Source organism: Dermacentor albipictus, chromosome 1 (genome assembly GCF_038994185.2).
Source record: "Dermacentor albipictus isolate Rhodes 1998 colony chromosome 1, USDA_Dalb.pri_finalv2, whole genome shotgun sequence".
NCBI lineage: Eukaryota > Metazoa > Arthropoda > Arachnida > Ixodida > Ixodidae > Dermacentor > Dermacentor albipictus.
Window position 1 is genome coordinate 38,137,264 of NC_091821.1, and position 22,574 is coordinate 38,159,837.

General features: G+C 44.4%; 1 protein-coding gene across 2 annotated transcripts in view; it reads left to right on the forward strand.

The window, feature by feature from the left end:
* The window catches only part of LOC135901077 (phosphatidylinositol 3,4,5-trisphosphate 3-phosphatase and dual-specificity protein phosphatase PTEN-like), an 83,994-nt gene that overhangs the window by 55,953 nt on the left and 5,467 nt on the right, over positions 1–22,574 (forward strand). For both annotated transcript variants that reach the window (XM_065430753.2, XM_065430752.2), the window contains exon 10: positions 19,693–19,801. In XM_065430753.2, the coding sequence (XP_065286825.1) occupies positions 19,693–19,801 (109 nt within the window). The remainder of the gene's footprint in view (positions 1–19,692; positions 19,802–22,574) is intronic.

Sequence of the window (22,574 nt, forward strand, 5' to 3'; positions counted from 1 at the left end):
TTGAGTAATAGCCACGAATCTCAAAGGCTATGCTTTTTGGTACTACGAGCGTCGATAAACGTCACGGCTGCCATGTTTTAGACATTACCTGGTGCCACTTCTAGGCAGAACACCTCGTAGAGAAAGAGCATAGCCTGCCTATAAGGTGTAATATGAAAAAAGAAAGAGAGAAAAAAAATCCGCAGAGCCGAGTCCGCCTTTTTATCTTGAAGGTCTTGATAGAAGAAGAGAAGCGACCTGCAACAGAGGCGTTGGCCATGCCCGGCCAGGCGCAAATGCGTCTCTCTCCAGTCAGGCCTAAACAAAGGGTCGCAGATGGAAAAAGCAAAGCTGCAGGGTCCCCGCGACGACGGCAACGTCACCAATGTGCTCTCATGCACTAGCACTCTCCCTATCGACGATGGCGCAGAGTTTGAATTATCGGTGGTAGTGCGGATTTCAGCATGAATTAGCGGCATGCGTTACATACTGCTTTCAATACATTGTTGGATGGACCGCGGCGGCTATTTCGAATTATCTAAAATTATGAATTAAGAAGCATTTACTGTAGTGAAATAGAACAGTTACTATGGCTGGTTAGCTGAAGTGCAGTTTTTTATTTTATTGACATCCTTTTCCTTCGCTCCATTTGAGATTGGGTGCAAGACACTAGCCATGTCCTCAAGCGAGAGGGCATTGTGCTTAGTACACTAGCACCTTGTTCATACGTTTTGGAAAAACATTTCCAGATTAATTGTACTAATTGAAAAAAAAAATGTACGATCTGAAATGACGTAATGCGAAGCATTACACACGAGGCACGAGACTCCCTTGGAGCTGGTGGGGGTTCGGCGGCCTGAGACGCATGTTTTCCTATTGCGTAGTGTTTTAAGACCATGACAGGAAACCAAAACGAAATCAAACTGTTGGGCAACGGCGGATGCCACCGGAGTGAAACATGACACTCGTATCGCATCCCCTGCAGCAAAGAACGGCGGTGCTTTTGGATTATCGCCTACTAAATGTGTGCAGTATGCTACAAATGGCACTAAGTCCCTACGCTTTAAAGAAGGTAGGTGTGTCATGTGCGCACGACATCATACCTGTGTTGGCAGATGTAATGGATGGCTATAACAAACAACAGGAAGAAGAAACAAGCAAGACCCAAACAGAAGGCAGGCAGTAGCGAAATGTGTGCTCTTCTGTGGCATGTGATTTCTTGCTAATAAGCATGTTAGATATTTGCAGTTGCTTCACGATCCATCAGTGGTATCTACATGCGTTTGATTAGCATTTTATATCTGGAGTGTGTAGTTTAGAAATAATTATGTACTTCTGGTGACGTACTATTGTGAGGGTACAAATGCTTGACATGCCTTCTTCGCGGTCGCTTAGCGGTTTTGACAAGTGTGTACAGCGCGTTTTATTACGACTAGGCAACTCTGACATGGAAAAACAGATGTGAAAATGGAGCATGGAAGTAGACATGGATGCACAAGCCACTCAACACAGACGCTATTCCATCTATGCCAGTGAGGACAACAAAAATAGTATTCTTGTTTCTGTTCCATCTTGAATTGCACTGCTTAGTCGGGCTTCTGATCAGCTACCAACTCGTTCAGCTAGTAATTTCAATTGTAATAATATATATAGTATTGATATAGTACAGCTGCCCAATTCTTTAATAATATCAACGCGATCGCTGTCCAGAATATGTGTTAGTGTCTTGCAATGGGGCAGACATATCTCTGCAAGTGGAACAACCTAGCTGACCATATGCTGTGACTCGAATGTGCTTTAAGTACATGAGCTTATTGCGGTGCATTATTATTAATGCATGAGGATGCGGTGCTTGTACCATATTAAAAAATTGGGCAGCTGTATTTATTCAATTTGTGTACATGAGTTTAGCAGATGAAATGGTTAATGAAACCCAGGACAGCTGGGAGGAATTTACTCTATATTGAAATGCTGAATTAACTGTGAATTAGGCTTAAATCTGCATTTATCTTCGTGTATAATAATAAAAATGTCATGCAGAAACTCTTCTGGGAGTTGTCCAAGTATGCGTAAGCATTGTGCCACTTGCTCATCTCCATGCAACTCAGTGTCATTGTGAATGTTATGAAACTTGATCCGATTAGTATCAACAACAGTGCTGCAGCAACACAAACTGCTGTGGACGGTGGCGCAAGGTGAATTGATTGCACAAGCAAACTACTGAAGGGGGCGGCGCCAGGTGGGCTGATGATATTCCCATCATTCTAAGCCATTATTGCTCTTTAGCTCCCAATCCATCCGCGTCAAACCATTATCAACTGTGATCAACCATGCTCCAGCGGCAACGGCGTATGGCGCGGTTGTGCAGGCCTTGTCTTGAAAGCAATATGCGATGGGGACAGTGCGCCTAGTGCCCGTAGCCTTGTGTGCACTGTGTTCTCGCTGCTTAGTTCGCATTGAAGCAGGACGCATGGGCCCTATCTTGAAAGCTATCTGTGATGGGCACAGTGTGCGCCGAGTGCTGATAGCTTTGTGTGCGCTGTGTTATAGCGGCTTAGTTCGCACTGAAGTGAGAGGCAGCGCAAAGGTCAATTCGCTGGCTGCTATAGGCCCTATCTTGAAAGCAATTGTCTTACGTGGCAGAAGGAGAGGAAATCATGTTGGGTCGGCATAGAAATGCTTACACATTAAAAATATAGAACTACAAGTTGAAAATGCTTTTAGTATAATACATAATGATTGCAGTTTTCCTGATATTACTAACATATATAACGTCTTTTATCGTTAACTGCATGTAAAACTGCCTGTTTTCACCAGAGCAGTAAGTTACTGCTCCAAACAGCAAATTTTTCTGCTCCAAGAGCATATATTCCTGCTCTGAGCTGTGATTTGTCTGGCTCCGAAACCTGTTCCAAAACAAGAGCCACTTCAATCACTGAAAAGTTCATAAGGCCAGTTCTGTTGAATAATCAGTGTGGGTGATTAAATCTGTTCCAGCTCCTTGGGAGGCTATCCGCATGCAACTGTTCACAGAACTGCAATATGCAATTTAGTGTCTAGCTTATAAGATCTTATGGATCACCTTTCAGGACGAATGTGATATTGTAATTAACGAAGTGGTCTAATATATCTTTCTTGTTTTGCTGCTCTTCTTTCGCAATAACACGTCATTGAAATCTAGTAAAGGGATTGAACTTAAATGTAGGGCACTGTCCAAAATATTTAGGCAGTTGCATGTACTGAAGAAAAGTTAGTCATTATTCTTATGTGCTGTATAAGATGTATTACTGTTGATTTGATAAATTTGAACCTTGATTGTTGGCAAATACTATTTCATATAATATCTGTCATCAATATGTCAAACATGCTGCATGTCTGTGGCAGATTGTTCCAAATAGCACTTTTTTTTTTTTACTTGAGTAACCTTTATAAACAAGCATGTACTCTTTCTCTTTCTTTTGATTTTAGAAGAGCAAAAGCACACTCTAATGCAAGATCACTTTACAAGCAATATATGCAGACAACAACAAACATAAGAAAATGCCGCAGGTGAGATGTGCTTAATGTCGGTGCCAGCAGTTCTGAAGTATTGATGGGGAGAAGGTATTTTTCTTGATATGTCACGAGCCTTGCACATTGCTTTAAATGTTTAGGCCACTATTGCACTTATCGTAAGATCTTTGAGGTTGATAGCTCTTGTAAAAAGTTGGTAGTCTGTAGTATTACACTGTTTCATCAGAGTAGGGCAGTGTGATACATTGCTGATATATTAAATGCTACAGTTAAACCTCGATATAAAGAAGTGAGTAAAATCGGCACTTTCCTTTATATTGAAATTTTGCTACATCGAAATTGGACCTTTTCTTCACAGCACTGTAGCCGACCTATTTTTCTTTCAAGGAAGGGAAGGGACCGTAGAAATGTCAGAATAATTGGGCATTTATAAAAAAATGAATTTAAATAAAAAAGTCAGTTTTGGTTAATTTTAGAGTCGAACAATGTCACAACATGATGCTGTGTCGATAAAGTTCTCTTCACAGTGACCATGCAGCACTCTGAAAGCCGAAAAAAGTGCAGGTCTAATGAACTGTGGTGATCGGTGTAGGTTGAGCTTTCGCGTCTACCCCACTGCCGCGACTTGCCAAGACAGTCTCCATTGTCGCCCAGAGTTGGATGACACTGAGTGCTATGTTCACCTCAGCAAACAGCCCTCCACACAGTCTGACCCAACACAGCATTAAAACTCCTTGGACGCTGCAAAGAAAGATTTGCTTGAAATCGCATATAAGCAGGGAAACAACTTCAATGACAGCATCTTTGCTCGCTGCTGCCACATTTATTGTTTTATGATATTGTGCGCTCACGTAATGTCTAAAAAATTAAGCATGATTCCGTACGGCGTCTGAAATTTCTTTTGCAGTTATGCAATTGTTGTACGCAGTAGGTGGTGGTGCCGGGGGTATTGTTTACTGTGCTGTGAATTAAGTCGGTGTGAGACCTCGCACAGCATCAGGAATTTTGATTGCTATTACGATTTGTCCCACAGAATGCTTGCAAGTTGGTTCTGTTAAGTAGGTGGTGATGCTGCTAAATCATCAAACAGCTCCGAAAAATCAGTGCAGGTGCAGTGCACTTATACAAAACACTATTACAGTCGCCGACCGATTTTCCGGACTCCGAAAATTCGGACATGCCCGCTTATTCGGTCAGCTTCGCGGCGCCACCATTCTCCCCATAGACCATAATGTATAACAACTGCCGAAAGTTCGGACACCTTGCAACCTCTCGTCTGATTTTTCGGACACTCCTTTAGCCAACTCGGTCGAGAGCACCATGCACCGACTCTGACCGGTGGATGGTTCGACTTGCTAAACGCCATTTTTGTTTTGAACGGAGCTTCCTTGCTGCCCCACGAGGTGGCGCTACTGGAAATCCCCGCTCATCATCATCGTTTCTGCCTGGTTAGCTAGAGCGGCTCTGCAGCAGTTCCGGTTTCAGCTTAGTAAGCCATGTCAAGACAATCCAGCAGCTGATTTGTTTCTTCGCGCAAGACGCTGCGAGCAGGCCGCGTTTTTCGTTTGTGCGACTGGTGTCGGCATGGTGGTGTTTGCTTTGTGTGCTGTGTCGAGGTTTCGGTGATCCAACGCGGCATACGTAAACATCGCGTCAAGGATCTAATGGCGCCGACAGTGCCCGCGCAGACTGCGCTGGGGAATGCCGGCAAGCGGGTGCCGGGAGGCCCAAGATTTGTCGCCTTCCGATGTGCTCCCTACTGACGCAGAAAATGTTCTGCCGAGACCTGCGCAGTGGTTGCATTGCGATTCCGGACACCGTCTCAATTGACAGTTTCATAGGTGCTGACACTGCTGTATTGACATGCGCAGAACTCGACGACGGCAAGATCATTCGTCAGGTTTCTGCTGCACCGCCAGACGATGACTCTGAGTCGGGAGATGACGCACCATGTGCTACGCTGCCGTCGCATGCGGAGCGTGTACAAGCAGTGACTGTGCTTTCAGCCGCCAATAGTGACCGTACGATCCTCTCCGAGATTCAGGCTTATCTGATTGCGCGTAAACGGAACAGCGTGCAACGGCGCATTTACGATTTCTTCCAAGCCTACTGCCGAGCCCGAATAAGTGCTTGGAAATAAAGGATTTCATTTTTTTTTTCTTAATCTGCTTTTTTGGACACCTGTTTTTCGGACATTTTCGCAGTCCCCGTGAGGTCCGAATAAACGGTCGGCGACTGTTTGCTGTCAAAGTATGTAATCTGTATTCCAATTTATTTCACCGGGATCTGTCCCTTTCTGAAGTGGAGGACAGCTTCTTCTGACTTCAAAGTCAAGGAGAGCAAGCCCTGTAATGTCCTGAAACAAGCGGCAACATCCTTTTCTTTCTCGCTGATTGAGATTGCATGCAAGACACTAGCCTTGTCCTCAAGTGAGAGGACATTGCGCTTAGTACAGTAGCACCTTGTTCATACGTCTTGGACAAAAACTTGAGAAAAATTGTACTAACAAAAAAACTTGCAATCTGAAGTGACATAATGTGCAGCGTTGCACACAAGGCTTGAGACGCGCTTCAAGTTGGTAGGGGTTCGGTGGCCCGAGACAGGTGCTTTGCTTAGTGTTTTAAGGTGGCGACCGGAAATTGAAACGAAATGGAGCTGGTGGGTGACACGTGATGCTCACATCGTGCAGCCTGCAGCAGGGAATGGTGGCGCATTTCGATTATCACCATCTAAAAGCATGCAGTACACTGCCAATGGCACTATGCACTGCATGCTTTAAAAAAGATAGGTGTGTCATGTGTGTGATGTATCTCTCCCATGCAACACCATCCAGACGATGCTCGCCTCTTGCCATCTGTGGCAGCTGTGATGCCCGCTTTAGGGGGAAACAACAAGAAAAGAAAAAAAGAAATGGCAAGCTCGCCTTCGTGCGTAGCGTTCGCCACCAGCATTTCCAGGGAAACATTACGGTTAAATAAGCTGCAGTTGCCAGGAAGTGTGAGAAGCAAACAGCGATCTTTGAATGCTATTGCGTTCCACTCTTGAAGGCGAACTATAAGCATCCTCCATTTCTTTGCTCCTCTTTCTAGTAAGCAATGCTAATGACTCGGCAATAAAAAATTAATAATTTACAGTATATATTAGGGATGGGAACATGGCCACTTGAATGCAGAAGTCATAAATATATATAATTAACTCAGTAACCAAAATGAGACCAAGCCAGATTCACTCGAAATCAGAATCAATAGCAGTCATGGGCAGCAGCACTTATACTTGGACACAGAGAAATCGGGTTGTGAAATTGAACTGTCGCTTACTATGAGGTCTTATAATCTGATCATATGATCAGATTATGATCATATAAAGCCGTCACTTCAGGGAACAATTCTTTGAGGTCGCATGAAGTTTCTTCAAGTGAAACTAGTTTGAAAAGCTTTATATTCATACGAGGCAAAAACATATTTAAACAACGCGCGCAGGTTCGTGTGCCCCCTCAAGAGGACAACGGCGTATTGGAGGAAAAGACGAAATAATGGAACGTGTTTTCACCACACGCACTCGCATCGTAGGCGGCTGTTGTCAGCGTCTACGAGAAGAACAGGTGAAGCGATGCTCGAGAGAAGGCATTCCTGACCTCCTGTTTAGAATGCGGCATTGCTTTTTTATTTACCCCCAGGGCACAAGTTAGCCCACAATAAATAGTTGTGTCTGGACTCCCTTAACTGTTCGTTACAATATATAATAGAACATTTGGAAAGCTGGTCGGACCCCTGAACCCCCCCTCAGAAAAATGAAAACTTCGTCAATGAACGGGCACAACAATGAAATACTTAGCGCAGCTCAGCGACTATGTTCGTGTCCCACCTATTCGTTCCTGCATGCTATGACCATGTTTTCATTCGAGTTCTCCTGAGTCATAACTACATCGGATTCCCTTTCATGAAAGTGTAGTGTCAACAGATCGCATTTTGTGCACAAATGGCTTTGTCTGATATTAGCACCAAGGTTGCCCCTGCGTGCGCGATATCTTCACGAGAACCTGTCTTCATAAGGTGAAGATGCTTATCGCAGTAGGGTTGGTGGTGATAGCTATGAATGGGGCGTGTGACGACCCCGGAGATTTGCTGGTACCGGATTAAGAAACTGAGTGCATGGCAGTGTTTTCACATAAAACAGGCAGGCTAATATTGTGTGGAAGCCGATGCATTGGGCAGCTAGGTCTCAGTTGCAGGCGCCTCGCATCTTGCTTACACGGGATCTAGAAACTGTAAAACATATATGATTGCAGTTTGTTGATGTACTGAACAATGATGCCGAGAAATTGATTTGTGAGACCTTATGAACTGGTAAAAAATAAGCATAACTCTGTTAGGTCATTTTTTTGGTTCTTGATCACAATCATTGGCACCAGGAAATCATACGTAAGGGGATCGTATCAAGGAGGTACTGCTGCAACGCAGTAGTCAAATCTTTTTAAATGCAGTCTCGCTGATACGTGACTCTTTGACATTGCATCTTCGGTCAGTGGCTTTGTTCCCCACCTCTTCAGCGACGCTGATAATCTTCTGTTATGCTGTGAAAGACTGCCATTGTGATCCTAGTTTTTGTTCGCCAGCACTACATTTGCCATTCACCACCAATTGCTGATGCAGCGATATCGCGCAAGGGTGGTCAGAAAAGAGGAGGAGAATGGGCAACCATAAGAGGGGAGAAGCAGCTTCAACAGACATTTTTTTTAATACCCACCGTGGTGGCATAGTGGTTACGATGTTGCGTTACTAAGCCCAAGGGCACGGGATCAAATGCCACCCGCATTTCAATGGGGGTAAAATGCCAAAATGCTCATGTATCGTGCACTGGGTGCCGGTAAAGAACCCCAGTTGGTCAAAATTAATCCGGAGTTCTTCACTACAGTGTGCCTCATAATAAAATCGGGGTTTTGGCGTGTAAAACCCCAGAATTTGTTACTATAACAGTTTTCAAATTTTGGTGCAGGTTGTACGTGCAAAAACGCGGTACATGCAGATGCTGTGCATTACTGTGAATATGTAACTGTGCGATCGGTGTTATCGTGCGGGTTGGCAAGTTGGCTTGCTAAGTGCAGTCTAACCAGCCAAGTCACCAGCCGAAACACGCACACACACCCAGCATGTGCCATTTCAAGTTGCTGTGGGTTGAGTTTCACTGCCGACAGACTTTTTGGACACAGAAGGGCCACACGTAGGTCAGTACTCCGCTACTACGGCTGTCAATCTAGCCTGCGCATCTGATCTCACACTCGATTACAGATGTGATCTGTGAGTGTGACCATATTGACGCCGAGCTTCCCGTGACGGCTGTCACCAGTCGCTCTGCCGGCTGCACTGCTTATGTTGGTAGGCTTAATGAGCGCTGTTTTGCGGGAGTCAACAACCAAAGTTGCAGTTTCGTGCCAGTATAGCAACAACTTTGCTCATCACTGCATGTTTGCTGCATCGCATGCACGGTTCATTCCCAAAACATTGTGTGCTGTCATCGGATGGCAGCACCATTGAGACATGCATTATCAGAAGATGGAATGGAAATGACATGGTGCTTGTTGAAGGAGGGAGGGAGCGATAAAAATCAGTTTTTGTTTTTATTTGCTGGTAACACCTCAACTCCAGCTTCACTTTCATGCCAGACTACAGTGTCTGAGGGAGGGTGTGGAGAAAAGAGTAAAGGGCAGCACGTATTCAGCTCGAGGAAGCTAAAAGGGAGAAAGGAGAAAAAGCATGTATGAAATTCCAGGTGCACAGTGATGGGCGAAAAGCTGCGTGTATACTGTGGAGATTGAGGTATGCCACGACACCTTTGTGTGTCGTGGACACACAAAGGTGTGTCGTGGACACACCTTTGTGGACAGCACTCCAGGAGAGCACTGGATATGTACATGTTTTCCTCTTGTCTACCAGCCCCTTCGCTAGGGTCTTGGACTTAAGCTCGCCTATGGTGCCTTTGCACATATTGCGAGCACGTACCTTGTGTTGATCATTTTCGGAACGTTAATCTGAAGAGCGGCGCCTAGTGCTCATGCAAGGTACTACTAAGCCGAACTGCACTTATCAGAGGTCCATGCCTATGGAGATTGCATGCAAGGTATTACTAAGCTGAACCGCACTTATCCGCCTATGGAGATTGCCTGAGCTCTCGCAAGTGGACTCGTTGGTTATCGCTAGAGCAAGTAGCATAGCTGCAGGGAGCCATTCTCTCGCAGTGAGGTGCTAGCGGCGCCCCTATGTTTTTTGCCCTTGGTGTGAGAGCCCTCTGATTCCTGTGCTGGCCCAGGACTGGGCGTTTGTCCAGTGTTGGGTGTCACTGGAGACAATAAACGGTTTATGCTAAGTAAGGGCAATACTGTGTTTTCTTGCATATATTGTTTCGTTCCTTTTTAAGGATTTTGCGCTTGGTGCAGACGCCCAGTACCCAGATTTAATTGTTACAGCCGATTATGTGGCATTGGAACATTGTAGTAAGTGATTTATTTTACCCATTGAAAACACGTAAAGGTTCATCGTGCTAGGGCTGCTGATTGTTATATCCAATATATTGTTAGAACCAGTACTGTTATAAGTGGGTTCGACTGTAGTAAGCAAAGGGACAATATAAATGGTACGAAAGCAGCGCCACTTTTCAGCAAAAGCTCTCTGTAGCTACTCTCTTAAAAGAGGTACAAAAACCCTAGGGATAGCATGGAAATAACTCAATAAAAAACAGCGTACTTGGCAGTGCCTGAGGCACTGTTTATCTGCCATAACGAGGCAACTTGTCTGGTTAATACGTTTCACCACTGTGTATTCAATTTCAATTCAATCAGAATTTATTCACGACACATACAAAAGTCGTGTTGAAGGCCTTCCTGGCAAGGAAGCTGTATGCAAACAGCTTGCAGTGAATTGATTGCTGCGCCAAGAGTTGAAACCTGCCACATCCTCCTACATTTGGGCAAAAATTTGTATCATTTGTGCCGAGCATGTTGGACCAAGATGTCATTTTATTGGTCTTTCGGAGAAAGGGAAGACTGCAAAAGCTCTAAATCTCTCACTCTTGCCTCCCATGACTGTAGAACAATTTTGATTGGTTGCGAGTATCGTCAGGTGAGTGTTCCAGAGGTAAAAAATTTCTGAAGGCCAGCAACCATGCCCTGAACAAAGGACAGTGTTGTGCTTGGCTGATGGTGACGAGTAGCAGACTTAACATACACTTCACTATGTGTGAAAAGGTGCGGCATCGCGATGAGTGAGCAAATCCACAATTGTTGCCACATGATGGATACAACTTATAATAGCCTCAAATTTAATTACTATTCGTGCTGCAGCTATAGGGGCAGGGACATGTGCCTCAACACCACGTCTCGTAAACAGCGAGGCCAGCATCGAGACGCATGCTCTGCTGTGAACAGCGTCATCGTTTACCTTGTGGAGCAAGAGCATGCATGGAACATTTGCTCATGTACAAAGGGTTTGTGGTGTGCAAAAACGTACAAGCTTGCATGAAACCATAACCTCCAGACACCGATGTGTGCGAATTCTCCTTAAAGACCATCACATATTTGACATTAGTATTTGACGACTGTTGTGTTCACCTCAAAGCCTAAGACTAAGTGCGCTGTATACTATATTGACATGCTTTTATTTCGTGAAGGAATTCATTTGTATTTCACATAAAACCCTTGCAAGAGCTGCACTTTGCTTCAGTGCTTGCAAATGATAAATGCCTTCTGCCATGTTGAATGAACTAGCATGAAACTGCATAGGAACAGAAGTGGCTGCGGGAGTGGAGGGATAAGCGATGGGCACTTTTCTCAAGTAGCCAGCAACATAGTCAAGTACGATAGTCAGCGACCTTGACGCATTCACTTGGGTAGAAATCAAAGCATCTTTCACTTTGCTGATGAATGGCTGCCGTGTCTGCCTTGCATTCAATCAAAAGGAAATTGTCCCCTTCAGTTGCGTTGTATACATTTGTGTACGCAACTTATTTTTGCCATTTCTGTGCAGTTATGGCAAGGAATAGACCACAAATTATGCTTAGAGTGAATTGAACGTTCTGCTTACCTCAAGTACCTTCATTTTATTTCTGAGGAAAATCTCTCTCTACTGAAGATGGCTTTGGAGAAGCCACTACAGTGTTTGATGGGAGGTGTGACGTGGCATGTTTCAGTACAACTGCAAGAGGATTGTCTTTTCTAGTAATGCTTGCAACCAATAATTAACTTGTGCAAGTAATTCGTGCTAGTGAGTAAATTCTTTTTATTAAGAAGCATATCATTACTGAGTGCAGAATAATTAGATACAGTCGACTCCCGATAATTCGAAGCCGCTTAATTGGAATTTTCGGTTAATTATAAGTGAAGTGCTGGTCGTTTAATTGGAAGTTAATTTTCAGCCGGGATCCTCAAGGTGACCGTCATTCTTTGGTAGAATGTGCAATTTTTCAAGTGTTGCAACAGTTCTGTGCTCCGTGTTGGTGTCATCGCCACCGCAGCCGCCTGCAACGCCATCCTTCTTGGAGCGGCGCGATTATTCATTGCTACGGCTGCCGTGGCCTCCGCTATCAACTCCGGTGGGAGCCGTTTCGCCTCCCGCCGGAGGCCACGCGCGGCTGCCGCGTGTGGCCGGAGCTGATCGCGGAGGCCACGCAGGTACCATAGGTGTACGCAGCGCTGCGTACTGGCAGTGGCGAGATTGTGCGAGATTAGTCTTGCAGCGTGCGTGCGCAGCGTATGTCGAGGCGTGTGTTGGTCGAGCGCCTTTGTGCGGGAAGCTCGTAGGCTAGGTTGTTCCACGGGTGATTCGGAATTTACTGTACCTAGTCGAGCAGTTTATAGCCATGGCAAACCGTGGCTTTTATCGCACGCTCGACCTGGCAACGAAAGTCGAGGTTTTGAAGGAAGTTGAGAAGGGAGGTGCTGCCAAACAAGACATAGTGCGGAAGTACGGGATCAAGCCGAGCACGCTCTCAAACTACATCAAGAACAGGCACACAATAATGGATGCATTTGAGAACGACAAGTTCAAGACTTCTCAGAAGCGAATGCGCACCGGCGCTTACCCAGAGTTAGAGAAGGCTCTGCTGGTTTGGATTAGGGAGGCAGGAGCAACAAACTTCCTCTCAGCGGAGACATCGTTGCGATGAAAGCCCGAACGCTTGCAGCAATGTTGGGGATCGATGACTTCGTTTCGTCAGATGGATGGCTGACGCACTTTAAGGATCGCCCTGACCTGGTTTTCAAGAGCGCGTGTGGTGAAAAGGCGTCCGTTAACCAGGAAACATGCGCCACGTGGAAGGACGGAAAGCTGCGTGAATATCTCGCCGAATACAGACCAGAAGACATCTTCAATGCAGATGAGACTGCACTCTTCTATCGGCTTCTACCAGAGAAGACCCTGACATTCAAGGACGACGACTGTGCTGGGGGCAAACGCAGCAAGGAGAGAGTGTCGGTGCTGATCGCGGCAAACATGACTGGCACGGAACGATGTCGGTTACTTGTGATCGGGAAAGCCGCGAAGCTGAGATGTTTTAAAGGCGTGAAGACGCTGTCTGTGGACTATGAGGCGAACAAAAAAGCGTGGATGACGGCCGAAATCTTCAAGAGCTGGATAAGCAAATCGAACCGCAAGGTGTTGTTCCTTGTCGACCACTGCAGTGCTCACGTGAATGTGCCAGCCTTGAGTGCAATACGCCTCGCATTTTTGCCTGCAAGCACAACGGCTGTTTTGCCGCCAATGGACCAAGGCATCATCAAGAATGTTAAAAGTCCTGTACAGGCGGCACCTCCTCGAGCGCATGATTTTGTGTATGGATAGCTCCACAAAGTACGAAGTGAGCCTGCTTAGTGCCATCCACATGTTGGCGCGAGCATGGGATCGTGTGAAGCCAGAAACAATCGCAAACTGCTTCAGGGCTTGCGGTTTTGTGGCAGCTTCTACGGAGGATGCCTCTGAAATTTCAGCGGAGGAAGCGTCAACAAGCGAGCTTGACGGCACTGATTTTGGTGATGCTCTCGGGGACGTCAATTTTGAAGATTACGTTGCCGTAGACAAGGCGGTCGAAACGTGCGGTGCGCTGACGGATAGCGAAATTGTAGAGATTATTCGGCCCCAGGAAGCGACCGAGGAAAGCGACGACGACGTTGAAGGCGAGCCGCAACCTAAGGCTGCCGATGTATCTGCGGGCCTTGCTCTCGCGGAGCGCTTCTTCGCCGCTGAAGGTAACACGGAAGAAGCGTTCCGCCACATCTACAGCCTGCAGAACTTTCTTTCAGCAGCGCGATTCGACAAGAAGAAGCAAAGCAAGATGACCGACTATTTTTTTTAGAGAAAATACTCGATTTCGCCACAAATAAAGTGCTGTTTTTTGTGTTTTGTGCTTAATTGGAAGTTCGTTTAATTCGAAGTTTTTTGCGGTCCCCGTGAACTTCGTATTAACGGGAGTCGACTGTATATATCGTGTAGGTTTTGGACATGGAAGTCCAAATGATGATTTTTGTCCTGTATTCTATAGAGTGCAAGAAACCATTAGACTGAAGATTCTGACCCTCAACCAATGGACAAACACAGCAGGCAGATTTCCGTACACAACTGCCAGACGTAGCTTGTACTGAAAGCGAACATCGGGAGGCTTCTTACCAATAGTAAAAAGAATGCCTCAAAACTTTACTCGGTGTGCGCTCCCAGTTCTGAAGCAAAGCCTGCTTCATGTCTTAGATACTACAGTATCTGGGAAAGCCTGCTTGAAAAACTTGTGTAAATTGTAATATGGAAAGTGCTTTTTACATTAGGAGGCCTGGGGCCACGGGATTGAAGAAACTTAAAGCTATTCACTGGAAAATGAACATCAATACACGAACTTTATCCTCTGGGATATCTTTTACAAGGATCTGTTTGCACGTATGCACCTACAGGTTCTCGTGGAAGAGCATGGCAATACTCCTCTAGATAGCTAGACAAAATATTTGCATACGAAAATGTGTGGCTGGGTAGCTTCTCCAAGAGGATGACTTGTTGGTCCAAAAGAAAGCTTTAGTTGCTCCAAAAGGTGCCCCTGTGTACCTCGGAGCAATCACATCACTGAGCTGTTTTGATGGAGGTCAAGGGGCCAGTAGCTGATATTAGTGACATCCAGAAAAGTGTTGCCCACATTATTAATTCATACAACAGGCACATATCTGCATACTAACATGGATATATACTCATACACATTTATAAATATTCACACGTGTGCATACATATATGTATAGATAAATGCTCACGTATATTGTACTTTCCGTTCAGCTGCCGGAGCAGCTTAGTGGCTATGGTGTTGCGCTGCTAAGTGCAAGGTCGCAGGATGAAATAATGGCCACGACGGCCGCATTTTGATGGGGGCAAAATTTAAGAACGCGAGTATCGAGTTCACTGGGGCCATGTTAAAGATGCCCTAGTGGCCAAAATTAATTCGTAGTCCCCCACTACGGTGTGCCTCATGTCAAATCATGGTTTTGGCATCTAAAACCCCAGCATTCATTCATTTGTATTTTCCGGTGTGAAAGTTGTATTTTACCTTTGCATGAGACACACCCCCTAGTTTTCCTGAGTTTCGAAGAAATAATTTATTTATTGGCGGGGGATACGCATTTATTACACTTCTCTCGAAGACGCCGTAGGCCTTCTCCTGTGAAGCACTGTCAAAAAGTTCATCTACTTCATCCGGCGGCATTGCTGGGTCACCTTCGTCAACCTCAAAATAACTCTTTATGCGACGTTATAACCATCTTGAAGCATGTGCCTAGTGTTGCCTCTGCATTGTGGTGTGCTCGGTACAAACACACAAACAACAATTCCATCACGCCAGAACATGTGCATTTGAAAGCGAACTGGCAACCTTCAGCACAGAGACTACTGCTAGACTGCCATTCCCTGGGACTGCCACGACTTCTTGCGCGGGTGGCTGATAATGATGATAACAAAGTGGTGCGTTTTTTTCCCTTTTTTTAAAATGTTTATGTCGGGCACCACAGTGTAACAATAATAAACTGTGGTGCATTTTCCTTAATGTCAGTTCTGACGATATAACTTCGTTTTTAAGAAAAGTTTTGCAGATCCCATGTATTGTGGGAATTGGAAGCTCTTGAAAGCAATTTGCATGTAGCTGGCTATGGCACTGACCCTGCAGCGGTACACCTTGACCGACTCTCCGACTCTCTCGATGACTTCGAGCAGGCACGCATTGTAGAACTCGGACATGCTGAGGATCAGCAATAGTGTGTTGCCTAGCTGCTCGATGATTGCGAACACATTCCTCTTCCTCTGTGCCCAGTAGTACAACGCTGTAATATGCCATCCTCGAGCTGCTCGAGTAAACCTCTGAGGAACACAGGGTCTAAGTTGACACACTTCTCAACAAAGCTGTGGTCTTCCGAGAGCTTCTTTGTAAGCACCAAGAGCCAGTTGGTATACACAGGGTGGGAATGTTGCTTTTGAGTCGCTGTTTGTACGGAGGCAGTCACCACCTGGTGTTCTGCAGCCAACATGTCCAGACTTTCTTATGCATGTCACCTGGCTTAAGTGTACGTAGTACGTGAGAATCAGAGGCAAGAATTCGATGACGGAGCTCGAATGATGATGACGCTGCAACCATGCAGCCAACACGAACACGTGCCTATACCCAGTGGCTTATGCTGGTAGGTACTACCAGCCCTGCTGCGTAGAAGGCGAGATGATACGATAGACTTAAATTAAGTGCCTGAAGTTGAAAAAGATTATGTCGCATTAAAACTAAACCATAGCAGCAAACTGGTATGCCTGACCTTCAATCACAGAGACAACTATATCGCTGGTGGCCTTTACTGCTGCCACTGCGTTGCCTACATGGCGAGCCCAGAGAATGCCTATGGTGAGCCCTAGGAGCTGACATCTTTCACAATGTTCACTCCACTCTTAATCCTTTGAAAGTAATAACACTGAAAAAGCTTTAGATATGTCTAAAAACACATTCTACGCGTATAATGTGTGCAAGAAAGAAAATTTGAGTTTACCAAGAAAAAAGAATTAATAGTACAGTGTACCAGAAGGTGGGCTTCACTGCACACAAGCATCTTTTGGGTCAGTGCGCTCTTCATCAAAGAACTGAAGAAACTGCTCCACTACAATGGCTGCATTATTAAGTTGGAGGTTCATTTGAGGTTCGTTTGAGGAGACCCAGTGAAAGGAAACACAAGTGGTGCTGGAGAAATACACTTGGTGGTGTAGTCACTGTCATCACTGCTTAGTTGCAGAGCCCATGACTCCCTAAGTCGTTTGAGGCCAGTTCGACATTGCTTCTACTTGAGAAGGATGGAAGTTTTCGAAAGCGCACATTTTCTGTTTGTATGAGCAACCCGTGCTGAGTTATGGGCGCTTCCCATGGGAGCTATCATTTTGAAGATGAATGTGGCTGGTGCAACAAACCTCTACTCAAAGAATGCATCTTCGCTAGATGTAAAGCATTATCTGGTGTTATCTACAAATACATCACAATGGATGAGCCAGAGCCATCTCCAGGATTCCATTATGAGATCAAGCATTTCTGGATGAGCTTTGCTTGTCTTCCGTATTTTCTGCTAGTTAATCCTCGATGAGCTAGCTCCTCTTATGTATGGAGAGGCTTAAAACTAGATACTATTTATTTCATGATGCTGCTGTGCAGTTTCTTGCAGTAGTGAAGAAAAAAAAAAAACTAATTGGTCACACCAATGCGCATGGTTTTATGCATATAGAAGTCGCACCATTGATGCACTGGGTATGAGTGAAATCCAAACAAAGTACCATTTTCATGTATAACATAAGAGTGCCGTGTAGTAGTTTTTGCTTTGTGATGTTAAATATTAACCTTAGGAGGCCATAGGGTTCCAAGGACATTTGCAGCATGTTTTCATCTTTAATAAACATAAGCTTTGTTTACATTCTGCAGGCTGTTTGTACGTGTTGAAGGAGCTGTGGATTGCCTATTTTGGTTGTGTTTATAACTGTAGTGACCTCATTTATATTTGTAGCTAAGCATGGTGAAATGTGTAGTGCATTGTCAAGGATAATAAGTTTGCCATGGATGAATACACAAAAGCCACAGTGCATAACATAGCCTGTGACGTGAGTGTTTTATAAAGTGCGATAAAGCTTCGTAATGTAGAGATGGCTGCAGTAATCTGGAGTCAAGCTCTTTCCTACAAGAAAACTATCGTAAATTTTGGCATTCTGTCAAGCATTGTCTTGTCCTGAATGAGTGCTTAGGTGGTATGATTCGGTAAGACACCCAAAGACATCTAGGTGAGCCTTCCTACCTTCATGTTTGCTCTATATTACGCTTTGTCATTTCAATAATGGCATTAGAGGCACATTTGATGTCCTGGAACAACTGAGAACCCGGCTTTTACACAATCAAAGCTTGTTTCACAAATCACCGACTGCCCATTTTGAGGGCCTCCTGTCACAGTACTGACACTGCAAAACTAGCTATTAAAAAAAAAAAATACAGGTGTCACACTGGGCAACAGCAGACAAGAACAAGAGTCGGGAGGTTATGAGCTTTGAATCTGAGGGATTTGAGCTCTCGTGAACTTGTTTTGTGTGTGATGTATGTTGGCAGGACCTGAACGCAATGATGTCGAGGCCCAGTAGTTTTAAATTTGAACCGTCTTCTTTTATTGAAACTACACAAAACACTCTTCTTCCTACTTGCTGGGAAGACCTAGGTGGCAGTGAAATTGTGCTGGCAGTGTCTTCGCCATTGAAACACTGGTCGTGATAAGGTGTTTCAAATCTTTTGTTGGTTTTCTCGGAACCAATTTTTTTTTTTTTACAGTTGTTCCATAAGTCAACAAGCTTAACATTTTTTTCTAATAAATGTTTTTTAATGAAACTTTGCACACTTGTATCTCACATATTTGTGTGCAATAGACCACAACAAAATAAAGTTTTATTATTTTATGCATGCCATACCGATCAGAACAGCTTTTACGTTTTTCATTCTTGCATCTTTACACTCCCAGGATTCTTGAGATCTCATTCGTTTTGGCACTGACCTGTCGTGGTGGCATAGTGGCTTTCGCGTACGTCTGCTAAGCCCGAGGGCGCAGGATTAAATCCCAGCTGTGGTGGCTGCATTGCGACAACGCCCTTGTACCATATTGGGTGCATGTTAAAGAACCCCAGGGGGTCACAATCAATCTGAAATCCCCCACTATGGCATGCCTCTTAATCATATTGTTTTTTTTTATCATTCAAAACCCCAGAATTTACGTTTTGTTTCACTGCACAGCTCAAAGGCTCAACTGTGAGTGTGAAAAATTGTTCTGTTGTTGTGAGCTATATTCAAGTTAGGAGGGCTGGCGGGATACCCACTTGTGATAAAAATATTTTAAATAAGAAGTTATAAAAAATTTTACACATATAAGATAGCAGTTTTACCAACTAGATGTGTTCTATAAGCTAGATTATAGTATGCATCTTCCTCTTCTAAAAATTTTTTGCCTCAGCTTAGTTTCATACTTTAAATAGCCTGCTTCTAAAAAGCAAAGTTAGGATCCTTCAACATATGTAATTCCTCAGCAGTAGAGCAGACAACAAAGACACATGCATGGTTGAATGTTCAGAACATTGTGTTTATCCTAACCTATGTAACATTCTCATACTGTGATCCAACAATAGACAGTCAGACAACAGACATTAGTCCAATTACAACTGGTAAGATATGTTAATTTTCACTGTGGTTTCTTCAGGTATTCCAGTTGCTTGTTAGACTTTGCTAGGAAGTCTGAAGCTTTCATCCCTTTTATTCATGGCTGTTATCCTCCTCTACTCCTATATCACTTCTTTGTCAGCTCCACTGCATATTGACCAGAGCGTACATGCAAGTTTGACTGTGGGTGTTTAAGCCGCTCATTTGTGAGGTGGGAAAACTTTTGGTTTCTTTGTGGCAGTGTGCAAGCAATGTTTACTGTTGTTCCTGGCAGACACAAATAGCACAAGATATACTCAGGGCACGTGTGACACAAATAGGATGGATGTGCTTTGTCCTGTTTGTATCTCTTGTTCCAATGTCTCGACTGTTTGTCATGTTGAAAGAAAACTAATTAGCCCAACTTTGAAGTTTAATTTATTGTTGTACCATGAATTTTTGTGCACCTGCATGTGTAAAACCTTCTGCTGCTTTCTGCTGCAGGGTTCACAATGGGGGAGAAGAGGAGATGAGGACGCTAGTCCTGTGCAAGGACGACCTTGACAAGGCATACAAGGACAAGACTCATAGCAAATTCAGTAAAGACTTCAAGGTGAGCACTTCCTCTGTTATTCTCAACTAGTGTAGGTACACAGATTTTTTGCTAATTTTGGGAACCTAGGTGCAACTATTTGGGGCAGTAGGTAGAATATACTAATGATGATGAAAGGCTAAACAAACCGATGTGCAGTTGAGGGTACGTATCAATTTTGAGCAGACTTGAGGGTGCCTAGCAGCTGTAAACACTGGGAGATCGTGGACTTGTTAGAAAAGGGGAGTACTGTTTATTACAAGGAAAATTTTAAGTACAGGGGAAAAATACTGAAATTGTTGGAGGTATATTGCAAAAAAACAATGACCTAGTAAAAGCACGAAGATGGTAAACGGGGCTCTCCCCATGTAAGTGACAGTGGTTTTAACACCCACCAGTCACTGCCCATCTCGTGATTAACTGTCCACTGCTTGATTACACCTACCACAGCTGCAAGGTGCACCAGCAATGTATGGTGTGCCACAGCCACCGTATGTGGAAGGGATGCGCTTGAGGCATAAATAGTGATAGCTGCCTAATGCTCTCCACAACCACACAAGAAACAAGCTGCGTTGCTCCATAGCTCCATAGCAGGAACATATGTTGGGAAATGTGTTTTCAACCAGTGCTGACTATTTTTGGGCCAAAAGTGGACCAGCATCCAGTCACAACAACAACAACAAAAACTGTTTGGCAATGTGCTCAAGGGCTGTTCCACCATTTTCTTCTATTCTTGTCACTGTGAGCATAACCGCAATCACTGATACAGTACTCGCAGAGCTTGCCTCCTTATATATGTTGAGATGACGATTGCCATGCACTTCACCAGGTGACTGTCCTCATCAGCATTTGGAAATTAACAGCGTGGGCTGCAAGTACCAGAATGGCAGAAAAAAAAAAAAATTACAGGAAAATGTAAAGGTCTTAACGCAATGTGCAACAAGGAGTGTTCCCTAAACAAAACACAAAAGATGCCATACTTATACAAATCTAACGTGCACCCAAATTTCATGGGTTTAAAGTGCGAAAATAATAGAAACTGAATGTCATTGGCACTCATTTTATATTTTAAAAGAATATATATATATAGCATGCCCCAACGCTTGCAAACACAAGAAATGAGCAGTGCAGAATTTACCTTCACCCAAGGCAAGCTTTTTTTAATGAGCGTTCATAATGAAACCAACACATTGTCATTGCCGTTTGTGCTTCATGACCACAGACATGAAGCACATAGGGGCAGTATTCTCTAGTGATCACTTTTAGAGATATACTGCCATCACTTTCACAAGATGTTACGCGACTGCATGGGATTTGTCAAAGTATGCAGCCCGGAGGGTTCCTGGAACTGTGCGCTGATGGCGAGTTGGCACAGCGCCAGAAACGCTGGCAGCCGTAAATGCTGACTCAACTGGTGTTGAGTCGCATGAAATCTCGTGAACGTGTTATGTCCAAAAGTGATTGACTGAGAATACCGCTCCATTTCGTAGTCGAGCACAAAATGAATCCACGGCTACCTTCTCGAAAACATGCTTTGTCACCATCTTGTGATGCCGTTTACGCTGCATCTGACGGCTCTACCAGTGGGCTATGGCCAACACCACAAATGCAATTTTGGTTTCGTATCGGATTGTACATGCAGGCGATTTTTGGAGCAATTTTCTCTGAAAAAAGTGCACATTATTCGCTTTTAAGTACGGTAACTTATAATACCAAGGCACAGCAGTATTTACTGTAAGGTGTGCAAAAGGGAAACCATAATAGTGTCCAGAATAGAGAACACACAACCAGAATAGAGAAGCAAAAGTAGCGCTTTTCCATCCTGTAATTGCCTTCCTTGTGACGCCCACTGAATGGAAGCTTGTCAGGAGGATTGGCAGCACACAACAGTCGAGCCTTCCTCCCATCTCGGAATGCATAAGCGGCTCTTATTGCTAATAGCCTGACACGAGGCCTGGACTTTGCTGCGTTGTATGTGGTTAGTGAGGGGGAGTTAGATGCATTTATGGTGCAAGCTAATGTAGCAGAAGCACGACTGAGGGTGGTCACCAATCCATTTAAGCGACTCATGCAGCATGCACATGAAATGCATGGCCAGCATTGTGTTCATTGTCTGGGAGCTCTTGTTGCACATTGCAGAAGAAACTGCCCATTTGGTGCATTTGGTGGAAAACAAGCAATACATTGGCCTGCCATGTGAATAGACCATTTTTGTAATGGTAACGCCAGCTTTCCTGTGAGTCAGTTTTAATGGCAGGTTAGTTGTTCTAAGTCAGTGTGCATTTGTGCAGTTTGCACATTTTATGAGATGGAAAATGTGAATGCAACTCTCATGATGAAACAGTGCACAAACAGACAAGCATTAGCATGTGCAGATTGCACTTTCTCATTTGAACATTGACTAGTGCCATCATTCTTTGGGCAAATATGCAATGAGGAAAATAGTCCATTGTGTGAGCAAAAAGTTGTGATGGGGTGATACAGTCGAATCTTGATAATTCGAACTTGAAGAGGCCCGAAAATTTGTTGAAAATTTGTTCCAATTAAAAGGACTTGTTCTTGAAGTACAGTCGAACCTATTAATAACAAAATTCAAGTGCCGCAAAAATTCCATTGTTATAACCGGGTTGCATGTGAAAAAATAATCAAAATGGGGGATGGCATACCTGTTGCAAGAAAACTATTATGACGGGGAGGCCAGTTCCCCTCCCCACCACCTTCCTCCATCCGGCTTCTGATTGTGTTGACTCTTTTAACAGTTTAACTCTGCTTCCTGCGCGCTCCGATCGTGTGT